The 20,603-nt window shown below is 47.8% G+C and overlaps 1 protein-coding gene across 4 annotated transcripts in view; it reads left to right on the top strand.

Annotated features, from left to right (window-relative positions):
* The window catches only part of Nprl3 (NPR3 like, GATOR1 complex subunit), a 38,857-nt gene that overhangs the window by 17,155 nt on the left and 1,099 nt on the right, over window positions 1-20,603 (top strand). For 3 of the 4 annotated variants that reach the window (XM_041676130.1, XM_041676129.1, XM_041676132.1), the window contains 8 exons: window positions 1,682-1,835; window positions 3,997-4,078; window positions 9,904-10,041; window positions 11,956-12,112; window positions 16,930-17,036; window positions 17,410-17,539; window positions 19,256-19,445; window positions 20,065-20,257. In XM_041676130.1, coding sequence (XP_041532064.1) covers window positions 1,682-1,835; window positions 3,997-4,078; window positions 9,904-10,041; window positions 11,956-12,112; window positions 16,930-17,036; window positions 17,410-17,539; window positions 19,256-19,445; window positions 20,065-20,257 — 1,151 coding nt within the window. The remainder of the gene's footprint in view (window positions 1-1,681; window positions 1,836-3,996; window positions 4,079-9,903; window positions 10,042-11,955; window positions 12,113-16,929; window positions 17,037-17,409; window positions 17,540-19,255; window positions 19,446-20,064; window positions 20,258-20,603) is intronic. The other variant, XM_041676131.1, reaches the window with a different exon arrangement.

The raw sequence follows: 20,603 nt of genomic DNA, 5'->3' as shown, positions 1-20,603 counted from the left end.
GGCTGGTCTCAAACTTCATATGTAGACTTAAACTTGATCCTTCTACCTCTGCCTTCCAAGTGCTAGCATTATAGGGATAAGCTATCACGCCTAGCTGCAAGTATGTACTTTATAAGCATTCGTATTAAAGTCTGGCATGTTCTGGGTGGCTGCTTTCTCAGCATGTCCCTGCATAGCTTGGAGCTGAAGGCAGCTTGCTCAGTGTTAGCCTGTGCAAACAAGACATACCAGATATCCCTTCAGTGCATGTTATTGAACCTTTCATGGGTGGGGAGAAGCAAAATTTTACTTTGTGCCACTTTGCACAAAGACGAAATATAAACAGTTGGTCCCCAGCAGCTGATGTAGGGATGCTTTTGTGCCTCAGCTAGTGGCTCCTCTTCAGTCCTTCCTCAAAGGAGTTTTCTGTGTCCAAGATTATTTTCTTCCTGCTTTTCTAGTGAAAATGTTTTCACTCAGACTCTCTTAAATGTGTGTTTTATTTTGAGGCAGTTGCATATATCCTGTAAATCATCCTGTTTAGGACATGGTCAGGGGATGCTGTAGGCTTGCAGAGTCAGGGCAGACAGCCTGATTGCAAGCCTGCCCATGTGCTAGTTCTCTTTGTGAAGATGGGACTTACTGACAGTATGGAAAATCTCCAACTCCAGGTGAACAAAGTGTGGTCTGGGTAAGATTTTTACTTAAAAGTAACAGGCACAGAGTCATCTGGAAAATACACAGGATGGGAAAACAGCATCAGAGGGCCTAATCAGTAGTGCCATTTGTCCCTCTTCCTTCTAACCCTGTACCCCAAAGTATTACTCAGCAATCCTTGTGGCCCCTAGAAGCGCTGAGTCATGCTTGGCTCAGTTATCTGCTCCTTCAAGCATCTCCATAGATCCCACAGTGGCCTGCTCCACCCTTGGTCTGGGTGTGTACACCTGCTGGTTGACTGTGGTCTCTGATAGGTTTCAGAGGGGTGAGGGACACTTCTAACCTGAGAACTTTTGCATGCCACTTTGACTTAGTCAGTGTGGATGCAAAATGGGGGGTGGGGAGGCAGGATGATTGGACCTGGAGCCTACTGGTATTCTGGTTAACTAGGTCTTCTTTGCTAGGAAGAACTCACCCCTGACAGATATTCAGAAAATAGCATAATACTTCTGTATTACATGTTCTGTAACAATGCAGCCTGTTGTGAATGAATTCCTATATACTATAGGCCAGACATGTTCCTGAATGGTCAGTGCACAGCAGTGATTGCAGAAACCTCCAAGATTTTGCTCAGGGCAGCCTCTGTTCTGAGTGCTGTATGTGTTTGACTAGCTTTCTCTGCTCAGTTGGGTGTCCTTCCTCAGATGACCTGTGACCCAGATCACATAACATACCCTTAGCTGTCCCTTCTTTTCTATATAGTCCTAGCATAGTGGGAATGTGTTCCCCTTAGAGGACTCCCATAGAGTCACTACAGTTGTTCCTGAGATATAAAAATAAGATGGGGTGTCAGCCAGCATTTGTGTAGGTAGGCTGTAGACATGTACAGGGATTCTGGACAGTAATTATTATGAGGAGGAACCTAGTGGAGGAAATGGAGAGGACCTTCTTTGTGGTCTGCACTTTTGCTATGCACGTGTATAAGCTCCTTTTAAATAATATGTCTCTGTATACATATTTTGAGCGTTTGGCCTCTCTCACACAGGCCAATGCTGACCCATCAGTGATAAACTGTCTACATAACTTGTCCCGGCGCATTGCCACTGTCCTGCAGCATGAGGAGCGCCGCTGCCAGTACCTCACTCGAGAGGCCAAGCTGATACTAGCACTTCAGGATGAGGTATCTGCTATGGCTGACGGTAAGTGCGGCTGCCTGGTGAGCATGGGTCTGCTCTGGCTGATGACTTCTTGGTGTCGTATCTCTAGAGGACAAATTGGTCACTATGCTTTGATTCGAGGCAGTTGCAGATAGTGCTACTAATTGGCTCTCTAGTTTCAGGGACACTATTGAAGAGAACTTCTATGTAGAAAAGGCGGGCTTGCTGCCTGATTGCAGGTTTGAGCACATGCCAGTTCTCTTTGTGGACTAAGAACAGAGAATCTTTCTACCTCTCCCATACCACAACAGAACAGTCAGAAGCTAACCAAAGCTTTGGCTTTTGGTGAACTGGACACTGGAGAGGAAGTTCTTACAACATCTGGTAAGCAGAAACTGGTCAGAGAAGTTACAGTGTCTTCACACTGAGCTGGTCATGACCAGGGGCACAGGAAGGCTCTTCCAGGCATTTGCATATGGATCTACTTCCCTAAATGGATGGGTCTGAATTGATATCTATAGGAAATACCTCCCACCCTGCTGTGAATCTCTGCCTGGCATTGGTTCTTCTAGACAAATTTGCCCTGGGTTGGGAAACTCAGGAAGGGGTTAAGATCATCAGCTGGTAAAATGGGTGATTTCCATATTTTTGGCTGTTAAATTGAAGAAGAATCTAACTATATCTCCTAATCAATTATAAGAAATAGTCTTTGCTGATAGACATGGTAATGTTTGTTGTGCTCAAAAGATCAAATACAGGAGAGAAACTGGTAATGACCTTGGCCTCCTTTCGATAAGGTTAGCAGCTACAGAAGAAAGAATCCACCTGCCTTTGCCTCCTGAGTGCTGGGATTAAAGGTGTGCACCACCACTGCCCAGCTAAAGTGGTGTATACCTTTAATACTAGCACTTGGGAGACAACGGCCAGTGGATCTCTGATTTCCAGGCCAGTCAGGGATAGAGAGACCCTGCCTGAAAAACAAAATCACTTGTATTGTGGGCCTGAAAGTAGTTATAGAGTGGTTGTTTAGTATATGTGAGGCTCTGGGTTCCAGCCCCAGGACCCAAAACAGAATGACAACAAACACACACACTTTAAGATTTATTGATTTATTCTATATAGTGTTTCTCCTGCATGTCTACCTGCAGGCCAGAAGAGGGTTCCAGATCTCATTATAGATGGTTGTGAGCTACCATGTGGTTGCTGGGAATTGAACTCAGGACCTCTGGAAGAACAGCCAGTGCTCTTAACCTCTGAGCCACCTCTCCAGCCCCCACTTATATTTTGTATTTTAGTTAATTATAATAGTTAACAATCCAGAAATTTTATTTCATCTTCTTCTTTGATGGTACTTACCTTTAATTTGGGGAGGCAGAGGCAGGTGGATCTATGTGAATTTGAGGCCAGCCTGGACTACATAGTGAGTCCCAATCTAGCCAAGACTACATAGTGAGACCCTGTCTCAAAAGGAAAGAAACAGACAAACTTACAAACAACAAAATCTGTTAAAAAATTAAATGTTAAAAAAAAACACATTCACCAGGTGATGGTGACACACACATTTAATCCCAGCACTTGGGAGGCAGAGGTAGGCAGATCTCTGTGACTTCGAGGCCTACTGAGTAAGTTTCAGGACAGCCAGGGCTACACAGAGAAACCCTGTCTCAAAACAGCAACAACAAAAGAAAGATCTTAATTGTTCATATTTTTATTAGTGATTCATGAAGATTAATAAAAGATATTTCAGTCATAAAAACAAATCTCACTATCATTCAAGTGTGGGAAGAGGAGTGGGATATGCCATGGGAGTACCCGTCACTGCAGCAAAAGGTGGGGTCTGATGAGTTAAGAGACACTCTTTCCATGGCAGGCTCCTGTGGCTGCAAGGCTGTGTAGGCCAGTGACAAGTTTAAATGCAGATATTTCATATAGAAATAATTTCACAGATCACCTGAGTCTGTTTTTATTTTAGAGGGATCAGGGATACATTGATTTGTTATTATTGTTATTATTATTACTGCAAGGGGTTTCTTGATGTTAGTTTAACATTGCTTTAACATTACTTGTTAATGTTGAAATGTTGAATTTGTTCTAAAGCTAGTTCCTGTTCTGGCCGGTGCATGTTTATTTGCTTTGTAAAAACAAAAAACAAAAAAACAAAAAACAAAATCAGGTAAATCCTTACCTATTGTGATTCTTGTAGCAAATGAAGGTCCTCAGTCCCCGTTCCACCACATCCTGCCCAAGTGTAAGCTGGCTAGGGACCTCAAAGAAGCTTACGACAGGTAAGACAGGATTATGCTTGTCTAATCTCCTCTTCCTGGGTCTCCTTCCCCCAGTCTCCAGAGCTGCCATAGGCTGGGTGATGCTGTGGTGTGTGTGCTGGAGCTCTGCTGAGGTAGAACAAGGGAGGGCAGGGAAGGGACGGCTGTGTGGCCACTCTTCAGAAAAGTCACCTTGGTGTCCATTTTTCAAGCGTCAGCCCCTTTGTTGAGTAGTGTGTAATCAGCAGGGATACATCACTCCGGACCCCTTTTAAAACAGAAGATTGTGCAAAGTTATGCACAGAAGCCTGAAAGGTTTTTTTTAAACCATTAAACATTTTATTGAGCTTAACTTGCTATCAAGTTCTTTGCCATCTATATTGAGGTGAGTCTCACATGAGGTGAGTCTCTTCACACATGAGGAAATCAAGGTTCAGTGGGTAGAACTGGTGTCATAATCTGGGCTCCGGGAAAGCTGGAGTTTGAGACACTGACTATATGGGGTCAGCAAGTATTGGGGACACAATGGAAACCTCATGTTGATTTGATTATATTGGTGGCCGGATACTCTATTAAAATGTAAACAAAATACTTAATTGTGTGTGTGTGAGTGATAGAGTCTCACTAAGTAGTCTAAATTCGTTTGATACTTCAGAACCTTCTGCTGGGATTACAGGAGTGTGACTCTAGCTTTTTCTCTTTTGTTTGTTGGACTGGGTTCTTTTCTGTAGCCCTGACTGGCCTGGAACTAACTCATTTATGTAGACAAGGCTGGGCTACATAGCATCTAAAAAACAAAGTAAAAGGAAAACCAGGGACCTTAGGTTTCTAAAGAAAAAAGAGTGGACCGGGATTGTGGTGGAAAGTTGGAAGGAAATAAGACCTTTCATAGTTTTGTCATCCACCAGGCACAGCTCAGGGCTTCATGCCTCCCAGCGCCACCTAGTGGACCAATTTGGAGGAGCACAGGAATTTGAGCTTTTGGAATTTCTCACCAGAAAGGCTACTCAAGATTCTTCTTCTAGCCAGATAACCTGTTTGTTAGTACGCAAGGTCTCACTCTCCAGGTGAACTTCCACACCAGCCAATCCTGGGTCCTAGAAGCTGCCTTGGGGAGGCTGAGAGCAACACTTCCTGGCAGGATGTGGCAGGTGTGACCTCTGTTCCCACCCATCTGGTATTGGCACAGCTCTGTAATTGCCTAGTAGCCCTCTTGGCTTGATTTTCCCTCAGCCTCATCTCACTAGGTCTGTGGTTGGTCTCAAGGTCCTGTTCTCTCAGCAATGAAAAGTTGTGGCTACTGTACATTAGCTGGGTAATTGTCTCCTGAAAGCAGGTTCCTGCCAGATTCCTGAGAAAGATCTTCTCAGAGAAGACCTAAAGGACAGGAAGCTGTGAGCTTAATTGATGTAGAGCTTTGAGAGCATCTTTTCAACAGAATTGTTCTGGATTTACTATCCAAAGCCAGGGTCCCTATGTGTCTGTGAGTATAGACTGGAAGTAGGAACCTCTTAGGAGGTCACCCTGACTGTCCCACTACCTGTCTCCTTACGGAACTCACGAGCCTATGTGACCCCTGGGTTCCATCCCTCAATAGGGCAGGGGTATCCCTTCACTTTCTGTACATAACCCTTTGCCTAGCTCATCATCCACTGAGAGTTAAAGGAATATGTAATGGCAGGAGAAGTGATGATTTAAATCCCTTGGGGTGTTAATTCTCTGAGTTAACGGACTGTGGTAGAGTCTGGGTGGCTTATCTCTTGGGAATTCTGTCTTAGGCCTGGCCAGGCACTGCTCAAGAGCAAGCGCAAGCCTGTGGATGCCTCTGATATTCTGAGAGTCACGGTCTTTATTTCATGAGAGTGTACCTATATGTAAAGTTTCATTTGAAGTCTCAAGGACTTTTGAAGCCTACCCATGTCTCCTGGTTTGTGCAGCATCCTACCACATGTGCAGGAAGATTGACTGCTGCTGTGTGGGTCAGAGGACAGCACACATGACAGAGTCTCAAAGGAGGAAGAGGATGAGCTGAGCTGAGTCAAAAAGTGACCTTTGGTTCTTAGCCAGAGGTAGGAGTTGAGATGAGTTGAGTGAGGAGTGAGATAAGCTTGCACAGGGCGCATCTTGGGTGTGGGCCACAGGGTCCTGGTGCTCTGCACAGTCATGGTGTGCAGATGCAGGGCTCTGGCAGAAGCATTATCTCTTGTTACAGAAAGGGCTGGATTCTTCTGCTGTGAAGACTGGATAAGCTTGGGGATAGTGTTTGTCTGCAGGGTGTTTTCAGACTAAATAATTAAACACCTGCAAAAAGAAACACAAACTTAGCAGGAAACTTTTCTGGTGTAGACCCTGGTTTTGTCTTGAATTGCAGATTATAGAAGTAGGGACAGTCCTGTTTCTTCCCTTCTTAACGGACGCTAGTGTGTTCCCTGGTTTTCCCTCTTACTGTGAAGGATTCACCTGACTTTCTCCAGAGCTACAGGCTAAAGTTGGGCATTTCTGATGTTCCTTGTCCTCCAGTGTACTCCAGAGGTTTGTCTAGAAGTGCATCTGGTCCTCGGGGGACTCCTAATGGCAGCGCTTAGTGTCTCTGCCCCACAGCTCCAGCTCAGCGCAAAATATTCAGAGGGAAAGTCACAGGTTGGGGATCCAAAGTCATCTGTCATGAGGATGGCAGAGACTCCTGAGCTGTGAAGGTATTATGAAGGCCTTAATGTGTCCCTGGTTTCCCTCATGCCCACAGCTAGCATTTAAGCCTGGCCTATACACAAGTCTCTGATGCGCCTTTTTCTGTAACTCTGTGGTTTATACAACTTGCTGAAGGTTGTCTTTCTTAGTGCCAGCCAGAGATTCTCCCGAGTGCAAGGCTGTAATTTGTTTCCTTTCTTGCTGTACTCCAGGAACCTGAAACAGTACTTAGAGTTGCACCTACCAGATGGTTGTTACAGCACCACTGAGGTCCTTGGTGGAGCAGAATCATTTGTATTTGAAATGATAGGAGTCTTGGCATTTAATTCTGATTCCATGTTGTTCCAACAGCTACCCTGTGCTATCCCCTAAATAAGAGAGTTCAAAAATAGGACCTATTATTTCTTCCCTTTATGACCATGAGTTAAGCTAATTGGAGGAGGCAGGCTAGTGTTTACATGGGCGTGACTCCATGCAGTGTACTCTAACCTTCTCCTCTCTTACCCTTCTTTTTCCATCTGTGTGTGGATGCTGAGATCTTATCACAATGCAGTGTTTCCTTAGGTGGTTTCTCAAGGTTGGTTGTGAGCTTTCCATGCACTCAGACATGCTTTGGTCAGGGCCCATTTCTAGAAGAGACCAAGAATATTGAGTTCCTCAGAGACAGGGTCTCTGTATGTCCTGACTGTCTTGACTCATATCTTGACACTCATTAAGCCATCTAGTTTGTTTCTCCCTGAGGGAATGTGAACCACAGTTGCCCTCAGCCACAGCGTGGTACCCATCCTCCACCCTTCCTCAGAGGTGCTGAGGCTCTGGGAGAAGCACACATAGAAGTTTGGGAGCCATGGCCTGCTTTTCATTGAACAGTCGGTGCTGCAGGGATCCGGGGGAGTGAGGGCTCACAGATAGTTCTTCCATTTTCCTTTCCTCGTGCTTAGTCCCTGCTTGAAGGAGAAAAGACCTAGTTTGCTTTTGAAACTGTTGGCTAGAGTTCCTGGAGAAATTCAGGAACTTAAGGCTCTTGGTTTATTGCTGGAGGCTTTAGGGAAGAGGCTGTAATAGTCCTCGGCAGCTATATTGTGATACATGCTGAGAATCTCGGCACTTTGGAGGTAGAGGCAGGAGGAACACATATTTGAGGTCAGCTCGGGGTCACACAGCAAAATCCTCTCTCAAAGCAAGGCATGGGCATGGTGACACACACATCTTTACCCTCAGCTCTTGGAAGGCAGGCAGGCAGAGTCTGTGAGTTTGAAGCCAGCCTGCATATTGAGACCTGGGACAGTCAGGACATACAGAGACCCTGTCTCAGGAAAAGAATTAGGAGTGGGGAGAAAAGTGTGTTTTCTCGGGCCTGAAGCAAGGACCTTGTTTCTCCCACAGTACCCGACATTTACACCTTTGACCTGGGCAGGAAGAACTCTTGCCACACCTCCTTGAGCTGCTGGCCTGCCCTAGGCTTGGCCATTCCCATACTGGGCGCTGAGAATAGCAGCAGGGTGGGTGGTGATGGGAAAGTATTTCTTGGCTGCTCTTTTGGGTAGGAGGCAGCAGAGAAAACAAGATGGGGGGAAGGTGCTATAGAAATTGGCAGTTTGAAAACCAAGTGATGTATCCTGTATGCTTGTTTGAGAACTGAAGTTACCATGAAGCTTTAGGTTGTATTTCCTACATTGGGTGAAGGAGGCTACCTGCCTGGTTTGCTCTGAGCTTGACTGGGTTGGGGCGGATGACCAGAAACAGCTTTCTCATGCAGAATAAAGTCACAGGGACTTTGCCTAAGCAGTTGCTTTTCTTCCTTTATGTCATTCAGCTAACTGCAGAAATGTGCTATCATGCTTCTTGCCCACATAGCATATAGACCTGAACAGATTCTGTTTAATAAGCACGTGCTGTTGGCGTTTAACACAAGGACTGTATGGCTGAACCATGGGGCGGGTCTCCCCCTTTGCACAACCCGTTCCTCCTCTGTGTGTGGTTCTTCCACATGTCCATAGTGGAGCCTGTTCTCAGCAAGGGCTTTCTGGGCAGACAGTTCTCCTGAAGAGCATTCCCCCTCCTCTACTCATGAGTGCTGTGCTTTGTATGTATAGGGTGTGGTTGGTCAGGACAGCATTAGGTAGCAGACAGGCCATGAGCACATGGGTGCAGGGTGAGGGCTTAGAGTGAAGGTGGGACCCGGGAGTACCTCATGGAGAAAGTGGCTTCAGTTGAGACTGAAGTCATGAGAGAGCCGCGAGTGCCAGGGTCCTGAGAGTGGCTAGACTTGAGTGATGGGGCAGGAAATGAGAGCAGGAAGTGTGTACAGGACACAGGTCCTCTATGTTGGAAGACCTTGGATGGTACTACCCAGGTAGAACCTGTGAGGAAAGTGGACTGGGTGCTGGTGGTCCGGGCAGCTCTGGTCTGGTGTTACTGGAGAGGTCTGGATTTTGAATGTCTTTGCACGTAGAGTACATAGGATTTATTGATGGTTTGAGCTAGGGACATGTCCCATGCTGAGCTAGGGACAGTGCTGCCATGTTTGACCTGCACATGTCAGTAAAGGTTTGCCGTGGTACATGCTGGGGCTGCATGGTCCCTTGTTTCTCTTCTAACCTGCGTCACTCCCACCACCAGCAAGGGTCATGGAGGCAGGTGCTTTGTGCTTCTTACCATTAGTGTTCTGTGGAACTTGGCAGCTCCCCTCCTCTACCATCTCTTCTCCTTGGAGATAGGTCCTTTCTTGTCCAACTGCCCACCTGTGCCTGGGTCATCTCAGAGAGGATGGGCTGTGGATGCCAGGTGTCTGTCTGCCATGGGCTCAGGCAGGCAGCCAATGGCTCTGCTACATTGAATTCCCAGGAGAGACAGAAGCACTTTCCTTTAGTCATGACAGGCTGATTGGATTATATTCCAGGGAAGGAAGGAGGGAGAGGGAGGGAGGAAGAAACGGGGGCTCGTGTGTGTGTGTGTGTGTGTGTGTGTGTGTGTGTGTTTATTCTTAACATGTACTTAGGCTTGCTAAGATCTGAAAAGATCCTCTCTTACCCCTGAGCTCTCCCTTATGTCTTCCTATAGCCAGCAGGGCAGCGTGTAAGGCCCGCATCTGTGAATAGGGTGCTGTTCTAGGGAATGGGCAGGTGGCTGCTGTACTAACGGTGCCACTTTGACAGCCTCTGCACATCTGGTGTGGTGCGGCTTCATATTAACAGCTGGCTGGAAGTGAGCTTCTGTCTGCCCCACAAGATCCACTATGCAGCTTCAAGTCTGATCCCTCCTGAGGCTATTGAGCGGAGCCTGAAAGCCATCCGGTGAGAGCCAACCCCATCATGCCTTTCCTGGCAGCTGCTGCCTGGGACTTTACTTGTTACTTTGTTCCAGAAATTCTCTTCTTCCTGCCACAGAAGTTGGTAGGTAGGACTTTGCTGTTAGTAAAACCACATGATTTTATATCCAGTTCTGCCCAGAAATGACCCATCCCAGTTTTTTTTCTGGGCCCTCCCAGCATAGTCTGGGTGAGTAGAACTGGCCAAGGGCCTCGCCCAGGCCTGCAGGGCAGCATGGGTCTAAACTAGGACTCTAGCAGATTGCCTTCATGGTACTCTACACTCAGTAATGGTCAGCATTTCAGTCCGAAATCATGGGAACCCAGGTAGCTTTTTAGATCAATTGATTTCCTGCAAGGACAATCTGGAACATGAGCACTACAAAGAAGAAAAAGATGGAGAAAAATCTGGGCGCATTCCTCAGCACCGGGAATGGCAGAAGCAGAGCATGCAATGCCCAGTCCTCCCACCCTCCCACATCTGTGCTGGAGTCAAATGGCCTTCTTTCTCACTGTGCATATTTGTGTAGTTCTATTCATAGTTGGTGGATGCTTTGTTTTTCCTATTTTAGAAAGATCCCCCCTTTCTTTTTTTTTTGTGGTACTAATGATTGAACTTTTCACAAGCTAGGCAAGCACTTTACCACTACATGCATGCATGCACGTGCACACACACACACATATTTCTCCCCTCATGAGACAGGGTCTCTCTGTCTTCCTGGCTGTACTGAATCTTACTATGTAGACCAGGCTGGCCTTGAATTCACAGAGATTCACCTGCTTCTGCCTCCCAAGTATTGGAATTCTTTTTTTTTGGTTTTTCGAGACAGGGTTTCTCTGTGTAACAGCCCTGGCTGTCCTGGAACTCGCTTTGTAGGCTGGACTCAAACTCACAGAGATCCTCCTGCCTCTACCTCTCTACCTCCTGAGTGCTGGGATTAAAGGTGTGCATCACCAACTGGCTTTTTTTTTTTTTTTTTTGAGACAGGGTTTCTCTGTGGCATTGGAGCCTGTCCTAGAACTAGCTCTTGTAGACCAGGTTGGCCTCTAACTCACAGAGATCCGCCTGCCTCTGCCTCCTGAGTGCTAGGATTAAAAAAGGTGTGCCACCACCATCCGGCAGTTTTTTTTTTTATTTATTTTGTATGCATTGATGTGAAGGTGTCAGAGCCCTGGAACTGGAGTTACAGACAGTTGTGAGCTGCCATGTGGGTACTGGGAATTGAACCCAGGTCCTTTGGAAGAGCAGGCAGTGCTCTTAACTGCTGAGCCATCTCTCCAGCTCCCCTTTTTTTACTTTATAATATTGTTTTTTGTTTTTTTTTAAATATTTATTTATTATGTATACAGTGTTCTGTCTGTATGTATGCTTGCTGGCCAGAAGAGGGCACCAGATCTCATTACAGATGGCCGTGAGCCACCATGTGGTTGCTGGGAACTGAACTCAGGACCTCTGGAAGAACAGTTAGTGCTCTTAACCTCTGAGCCATCTCTCCAGCCCCAATATTGTTTATTTATATGTGTATGTGCATGATGGTGTACACAAGTATAAGGTGGCAGAGACAGGCAGATCTCCTCAAAGGCTTGGTGGCTGACCATTCTAGCCAAATTGGCAAGCTTCAGGTTCAATGAGAGGTCCTATCTCAAAAGATAAGGTAGAGAGCTGGGCATAATAGTTTTGTTCTAATCCCCACCCCTACCCCAGGACAGCAGTAATCCTTGCAGATTTTGTAAAAGCTCCTGGACACATCACTGTTTTCTCTGATTTCTCCCTTAGCCTCTCCTGCCCACAGTTCAGTGCCTATGAACTCTGACCATGCCTTGGTGTTCCAGGCACTTACCTGGTGGTCCAGGGCCTATGGTCCTTCATGTTCCGCTGATGTGTACTTCTGTCCTTCAGCCCGTACCATGCCTTGCTGCTACTCAGTGATGAGAAGTCTCTGCTAGGTGAGCTTCCCATTGACTGCTCTCCGGCTCTGGTGCGGGTCATCAAGACCACATCTGCTGTGAAGAACCTGCAGCAGCTAGCCCAGGACGCTGATCTGGCCTTGCTGCAGGTATGCCGGGGACCTGGAGAAGTGGGAAGAGACCTATGGGTACATTTAGGGAAGCAGCCTGCTTGCCATGCTGAATCTCCAGGGGCCCTTGTCTAGCACACAAATAGATACTACATACATGACCTGCCACAGATCAGGGTAGTCTGGGTGGGAGGCCTGGGGTTCTGACTTCTGAGTCACACCTGGCTAGAGCTGTCTTTGTGAGCATTGGCATGACTCCCTTCTTTGTTGAGCAGAGGTGAGACAAGCCATGAGAGAAGGAGAGAGATGGTCCCAGCAAAGGCCTGGAGGACAGCTTGGGGAGGGGCAGCACATAGCTCAGGACAGTCGCATGTGTGTGGGAAGTGAGAGCTTGGACCTGAGCTGCTAACTTGTCCTACTGTGTGTGCTTCTTTCCTTTGCACATTTTCCCACCTTTTATTTATTTATTTTTAAATAAAGCATGTCTTTAACAAAGAGACATGCAGAGATTCAGCCTTATTCTAGAGATCATTTAAGTCCAGTCAGATGTTCAGAGAAAGCCTTCCCTATAGGACTGAGAATTTGTTTAATTCACTCTCTGATGCCTGCAGGACTAGTCTCTAAGTCCATTACTGGTCCACATGTATCCCTTTTGTTCCACTGCCCCCACCCCCTTTTTTGTTTCTCATTCAGTCCCAGACTCATCAAAATACCCTCATTCTCAAAGAGGCTGTGGGCAGAGCTGTAGAGACAGGAGAGAAACAACTGATGAGGTTGTCCTCAGAAATGTACTCCACCTGCAGGGTAGCACTGTGTCCCAGATCACGTGCTGGATCCCACTCTGGGCTCAGAGGGGGGCCCCTCAGTCTTGTCTGTGTTTCTGGCTGAAGTGTGATGGAGGAAAAGCATAGAAGAAGCCAATGTTCAGGGGCTTGGAATGCTTACCAGGTTACCTATGCCAGGGCTGTAAGTGCCATCCAGGTGATCTAAGGCAGGACCAAGTGAATGGATGCCAATATTCAGATCTGGTAGTGGTGTGCACCCTGTGGCCACCAGGGGGTAGCAAATGCTCACCCGGGGACCTCTGTTTTCTCAAAGGCTAGACTTCTCAGTGGAATGAAGTGGCCACAGGTCTGAGGCAGGCCCTCTTGGACCCCTCTAGCTAGGCCTCCTAGCTCTGTGTGAGAAGTGAGTTGGCACTGCAGGTAGTTTTTGCTTTATGGGCCTATTGGGTTACTTTTTTTCAAAATCCTTTCTATTCTCAGAATAAGTTCATCCCTTCTCTCTATCTCTGGCTCTCCCTGGGCTCTGTGAGAGCACTTAGCATATCCTGCCTTTGTATTTCACCTTGGCCTCCTAAGCTGGACAAGACCTGGCAAGGACCACATTCTGCTTCCCTCTGTAGCATCTAAGACTCAGAACTTTGAATATATTTATTGCTCTGAACCTCCACAGAGAGGGGTTGTGCTACTGTTGTAAAGAGTTCAGGCTACATGGGTGATGGTGTATTTTCACTTCCTAGTCCCAGTTTGGATAGAGTCTGTGCTAGGACTGGGCCTGACCCTCACCGTCACAGTCCTCTTTGATAAACCTTTGATGTCTCCTCCATTTCCTTGCCTGGGCCTTGTCTGGGATCAGGGAGGAGGGTGTTGTTTCCTTCCATACCAACTCCCTGCTGAACCTGATATAAATAGTTCACTGCCGCTGTGCTTGTGCGAACCCCTATGAGTTCTAGCCCTGGTGGTTCTCCTCACATGCTCTGGGCTGCTCTTTCCTGTAGGTGTCCCTGTGAGTACAGTAGCCCCAGGGTGGTGCTGGACTTTTGGGGGAACATCTGCCTCGGGTATGAATGTCACACATACTATAAGATCACTCTGATGGGCCTTGTGGTACATGTGTATAATTCTGGGGTGGGAGGATCTGAGTTCAAGGCTAGCCTGGGCTACAAAGGGAGACCCTGTCTCCAAAAAGCAAGACAAAACAATTAGAAAATCACGCATACCATATCAATCCAGAGAATGTAAACACTTTGGGAGTTTTATTTTTAATTTATTTATTTATTAAAGATTTCTGCCTCCTCCCCGCCACTGCCTCCCATTACTTTGGGAGTTTTGTCTTGATAAAATTACTAATAAGTAGGACTGGAGAGGTAGTTCATTGTGTTGTTCTTGCAGAGCACCTGAGCTGCATTCCTAGGGCCCAGATCAGGCAGCTTGACCAGAACTCTAGTTCCAGGGGATCTGATGCCTTTGGTCTCTGAGGACACCTGAATATACACACATATACATGTAATTAATACAAATGAAAAATTATTAACAGTCATGAAAGTTCAAATATAACATAAATTACAGATCAGAAAGTCCCCACAATCCTCTATTCCAGAGATAAACACTGAAGATCCTGTCAGTATTAAAGTTGTTTGTTTGTTTGTTTGTTTTAATCAGCATCTTCCTATATAGCTTGGACTGGCCTAGAATTTAAGAGATTTGCCTGCCTCTGTCTCCTGAGTGCTGAATTAAAGGCCCTTCCAGACTTGTAGTTTTGAGATGAGATAGGATGTCTTCTCTGTAGCCTTAGGTGGACTTTTTTGTTTTGTTTTGTTTTTTGGTTTTGAGGGTTTTTGATTGGTTTGTTTGTTTGTTTTAGAGACAGTTTCTCTGCATAGCCCTGGCTGTCCTGGAATTTGCTCATTAGAACCAGGCTGGCCTTGAACCCAGAGATTCGCCTGTCTCCCGAGTGCTGGGGTGAAAGGTGTGCACCCCACTGCTTGGCCTGCCTACTGTATTTGCAAGCTGGTAATTTCCTGCCCAGCCTCTTTGGTATGTCACCACACTCAGTTCTTCTCTTCAGGGTATTTTGTTTATTTGTTTGTTTGTTTTTTGAGATGGGGTTTCTCTGTGTAGCAGTCCTATTTCTCCTGGAACTCTCTTTGTAGACCAGGCTGGCCTTGAACTCACTGAGATCTGCCTGCCTTGGCTTCCCAAATGCTGGGATTAAAGGTGTACACCACCACTGCCTAGCCCTCTTCAGGTTTTTAATGTATACCCACGTGGTTTTTGGCAGTATTGGAGACTGAATTTAGGGCCTCATGACTAATTAGGCAAGCACTCTACTACTGAGCCTCAGATATCCTGCATATTAGATATTTTTAACAGTAGCAGAATTACAGTTACGAAGTAGCAGTGAAATCATTTTATGGTTGGGGTCACCACAATATGAGGAACTGTATTAAAGGGTCGCAGCATTAGGAAGGTTGGGACCCTCTCATTGGCTTAGAGGTTTAAGAGTACTTTGTGTTCTTCTAGAGGACCTGAATTTGGTTCTTAGAGGTTTAAGAGTACTTTGTGTTCTTCTAGAGGACCTGAATTTGGTTCTTAGCACCCAAGTTGGTCAGCTCACAGTCTCCTGTAACTCCAACTCCAGGGAATCTTACAGCCTCTTCTGACTTCTATAGGTACATGAACACACACACAAAATAAAAATATTTTTAAGAAGGGACTTGAAGGAAAGTTGACTACAAAAGAGAAGGAGGCTACAAACCAAGAAATGACAGCAGCTGGAATAGACAAAGACAAATTGTTTGTTTGAAACCCACCAAGGGGGCACAGATTTACTGGCACCTTGGTTCCAGCCCTGTCATGCTGATTTTGGACTTTTAGTCCCCAAAATGGTGTTCTGGCTGCCTAATGAAAAATATTTTAGGGGCGGAGGGAGGATGGGAAGGGCAGAAATAGAGAAAGTGGGCCTGGCTTTGCCTGAGAGCTCATGTCAGTGGCACTTGGAGAAACAGTGTGGAAACAACCATCTCACTGTTTCCTCCATGTTTGAGCTGGTTGCTGGCAGATACCTGCCCTCAACAATATAACAGGCACTGTGTTCAGGCAGGAGAACTCACCACCCTGGGCCCATCTGCTGAAAGGATGGAGCGGGGTGTTGGTGATCTAGGTAGAATGTCATTGCTTGGATTTCACACATGTTCTCATGAAGGGCTAAGGTGCTGTGTTTGCAGGTCTGGCGGCCTCATGAAGTTAGCATGTATTGGAGGCCACCCCTAGAAAGGATTTCTGGTGTCTGTATTTCCTGGTATATGAGAGCCTAGCAGGGCAGGATGGTCTCTGGGGAAAGCAAGGTGCACAGGGATGAGTTGGAACTTTGAGTACACTGGAGTGGATACAATAAGAGACTCCATAATCATTACTTTGGAGAATGGTGCTGGAGTTCTAGTCGACATGGGAATGCTATGCTTCTGGGATCATCCAACCCGGGTGGGCTGATCAGGTTCCCCAGCACTTCAGTGTCCCTGTGTTCATGTGCCAACTGCCTAGCAAAACAGTGGTACCAGGCAGCACAGGGAGCTGTGAATACAGAACCAATGCTATAGCCAGTCTTTCTCTGTCCCACCTGCCAGTTTCCAAATAACCACACAGAGTCTTCTTATTAATTATGGAAGCTCGGCCTATGGCTTAGGGTTGTCCTACCAGCTCTTGTAACTTAAATGAACCCATTTCTATTCATCTGTGTGTTGCCATGTAACTCGTGGCATTTACCTTTTGTCCTACATGTCTTACTCCCTCTCCATCTGGCTGGTGACTCTCTTCTTCTTCCCCCCAGCATCCTCTTTGCCCTCAAAATCCTGCCTTGCTATTGGCCATTCCCTTTTTTATTAAAGCAGTCAGAATGACAGTTGTTCACAGTGTACAAAACAGTGCACAACACAGTGCTGGTGGTACTCATTGGCCCCGAGGCTGGGGTGGTACAGTGCTACTTTAGGTTGGAGGAGTTCCAGAGTGCATCCTTTCTAGGCAGGAAGACCATGGCCTCCAAGTTCAGTCCTGCCATCTCCCCTTGGTTTGCAGGTCTTCCAGCTCGCAGCTCACCTGGTATACTGGGGCAAGGCGGTCATCATCTACCCATTGTGTGAGAACAACGTCTATGTCCTGTCTCCCAATGCCAGTGTTTGCCTGTGAGTACCTTTGGCTGCCAACATCTAGAGCTAGAGCTAGGAAGACTCTAGCAGGCCCTTCTAGTGGCACCCCCAGTGACCAGAGGCCTTGAAGCCCCGAGGCCAGCTCTAACTGTATCCTGATGCTGCCAATGGCGTGCTTAGGTGTAGATAAATCCCAGTCAGGTTTGGTGCTGCCCATGTTAAGGCTGTCTCTTCCTGGCTGAGATCAGAGGGGTTCTATGGTTCCTGACACATCTTAAGGGATGATGCCTGCAACTCTGTCCATCCGAAGGCCTGCCAGGTCACCATACTTCATTCTGTTGTCATTATGCCCACCCAGACAGTTGCTGTGAGCATGAGACTGCACTGTGACCACGGTTGTTTGCCCTAGGTACTCCCCACTGGCTGAGCAGTTCTCCCGCCAGTTCCCGTCCCATGACCTGCCATCCATCCTGGCTAAGTTTTCCTTGCCTGTTTCTTTGTCGGAGTTCAGGAGCCCTCTGGCTCCCCCTGCACAGGAGGTGAGTCACTAGAGCCCCCCTTGACTCAAAGGCCCTTAGCACTGTTGACCTTGGGCTTGGTTTGGGGGACTTGCTGGTGAATACTGCAGGCTTCCTGTGGTCCACGGAGCCACCATGGGTATCCTCAAGTCCATGACTGGCTTAAGTTTGCCGGAAGAGCATTGGCTTTTCCTTGTGCTACCCCTGGACAAGGGGCTTCTTACAGATGGAGGCTGCAGACGGCTTTGTTTTTCACTAAGCCTAGGCCCTGCTTTCCCTTCCTCTGGGGGCTTGGAAACCATGGGATCTTGGTGTGGAATCCTAGGGTCTCTGGGCCTATGGTCCTTTTCCTAAGACCTACAGTACATCAGGCTAGGACTGTGTCTTGCCTGGCGGGCCTGGGTCAGGGCAGGGGCTGGTAGCTGGAGGCTGGCTGTAGTGGGTGCTTCTGAAGGTGCAGTGTGCTGCAGGTCAGTCACTTTTCACAGCCCCATGCTCAAGAGATGGGGAGTGGTGACTTGGAGCAGAGGCTTTGCCCCTCCCCTATATTAAGTGCTTTGAGCTCTAGGAGGGGACCCAGGGGAGAGGACAGGTGTCTGAAACAGGCTGGGTGATCTCTGTGCTTTATCTTCAGTAGATGCCAGATACACTGGCAGAATCAGTCCTTAAAGTCAAATACTTCCCCTTCTCAGATTGTGAATGGGAATAAGATCCTGGGTTTTCAGCTCATTTACATGCTGAGTGTGCCAGAGTTTAAAGCTGCCTTTCACAGAGCCCTTGGTTTCCAGGAACTGAGCCAGGAGGATGAAAGATACACTTTACATCTGTACCCTCCCTTCTCTCCCCCAGGCAGTTCTTGGGGGAGGGTCTGGCAGTGCTCCCATCCCAGCAGAAACTTCCCAGTTGTCTGGATAACGGCTGATCTTCCATGCTGAGCAGCTGCTTCAGGCCTTTTTGGGGGCTGGGATGGAGCTGCTTGGTTTGCCATATCCCAGGGAATACTGTCTAATGCTTGCAAAGCTTTTGTGTTTTAGTTTTTACGTTTTGTGTTTCAATAGCTTGAATTCCAATAAAATTTTATTTGGTTTTGACCATGGTAACCCAGCCCCGTCCCATGAGTGACAGAAGAAGCTCTTCTGGGCCTTCCAAAGATGAGTGCACTGGTACAGTCTGCACACACCTTGCAGCTTGGTGTCTGCCTGAGGATGCTTTTCCGTGGTGCTGGGTACTGCCTGGCCAGTGCTCACAAGGCTTGAATGTGCCTTATCAAGGAAGAGCCAGCCACTGGCTGCATGCCGGAGCAGTAGGTCCCCTTCCCATTTTCTCTGGAAACATCTCTGTTCTCGGAGCAGACTTTCAGGAAAAGCCAAGGACTCATAGGGCAGTTGCTTCTCTGAACAGTCTGTGGGCTTGCCTAGCAGTGGACTGTCTAATGGCAGCAGGTCTCAGTGGGCTGGAAGGAGGGAGGTAAGAACGGACCTTGCTGTAGGGAGAAGGGAGGGAGCCCAGGCGTGTGATGGGAGCTAGTGCCAGTGTGGTCTGGGAATTCTTCTAGCCCATTGCTTCCCCTGGACTGAGCTGACCTTCCCAGCAGCTGAGGGTCCCTTCTTCCAAACAGGAGGCCTTCATACTTAGGTACTGGGGCTGTTAAGGGCCTAAGCTCTCTCACCCCCTAGGAACAGGGTCAAAAGTGGAGTAAGGGAACCAGCCCACACTGTCTGCCCTGCTCACCCACAGACCCAGCTCATCCAGATGGTGGTGTGGATGCTGCAGCGCCGGCTCCTCATCCAGCTGCACACCTATGTTTGTCTGATGGCCTCACCCAGTGAAGAGGAGCCCAGACTGCGAGAGGATGATGTCCCCTTCACTGCCCGAGTTGGTGGCCGCAGCCTCAGCACGCCCAATGCCCTAAGCTTCGGCTCGCCAAGTAGGATCCCTATCCAGGACACCTGTCTGTTAGTGGGAGGCTGGGAGACTTTGGTGATGGCATCCAGGAAGCCTGGGCACTGCTGGAATAAGAGATGTCTTTACATGTCTCTGTCCCTGCCTCCCCTGGGTCTGAGGGGAAGGCTTCACCCACAAGCGGCTGGCTGTAGTTAGGGGCAGCCTTTGCCCACTGAAGCACAGCTGGACTCCCCTACTCCAGCGAGTGCTCAGAGCAGGGCCTCATACTGTCAACACAGGGACCACAGCTGTCTGTTGTTAGGTCCATGTGAACTCTGTTGAGTGCTTCATCCCCATGTTGGCTGAGGTGGGACATGATACCCATGCCTGCTTTAGGGGATAGTGAGCATGCAGCATTCTTCTATTCTGGGCCCTTGAAGCTGTTCCTGTGGGGCAGCTCCTTGTGTTCCAGGTTAGCCACATAAAAGGCATACTACACACTTAGGAGGTGGGGTGGCAGTGAGTTCTTGCATGAAGGTACATGGTACAGTTGGGCACCAGAAGGGGAGTGTGGCAGTGACCTCAGGATCTGGATGCTGTCAGTGCCTTCATTGCTCCCCATCTTGGCATAATTGACATCAATTGGCTGTTTCAACCCACAGCCAGCAGTGATGACATGACCCTTACCAGCCCCAGTATGGATAACTCCAGTGCAGAGCTGCTCCCCAGTGGGGACTCGCCACTGAACAAGAGGATGACAGAGAACCTGCTGGCTAGCCTCTCCGAGCATGAGCGGGCTGCTATCCTCAACGTGCCTGCGGCCCAAAACCCCGAGGACCTCCGCATGTTTGCCAGGTAGGGAGCAGGCAACTGAGTGGGACATGGTATAGGAACGCTGGTATCCTTACACAGCTCATGGTGGGTCTCCACCTAGGATTGGTGTGTGAAGGGCAGGAGCTATTGTCCAGGTGTGGGGATGCAGGCTCTGGCCAAGCCCCTAGGTCTAGTGGGCAGCTTACTCAGAACTTCTGGATGTACTTTGTCACTGCTTGAGAGGCAGCTACTCTCAAGTTCTGACCCGCTTGGGGCTTGGCACGAATATGTCCTAATTCTTGGCCCTGGGGAAAAATTAAGTAGTTTAATGTCTGCCATGTCCATCCTGACTTAGTTGTGGTAAGGGCATGGTGTTATGAGAGAGGTC

This window comes from Microtus oregoni, unplaced genomic scaffold (assembly GCF_018167655.1).
Source record: "Microtus oregoni isolate MIOR12 unplaced genomic scaffold, Mior012 000027F_ref0000203, whole genome shotgun sequence".
NCBI classification, from domain to species: Eukaryota; Metazoa; Chordata; class Mammalia; order Rodentia; family Cricetidae; genus Microtus; species Microtus oregoni.
Note: the sequence above shows the minus strand (reverse complement) of the source record. Positions and strands in the feature narration are given on the sequence as shown.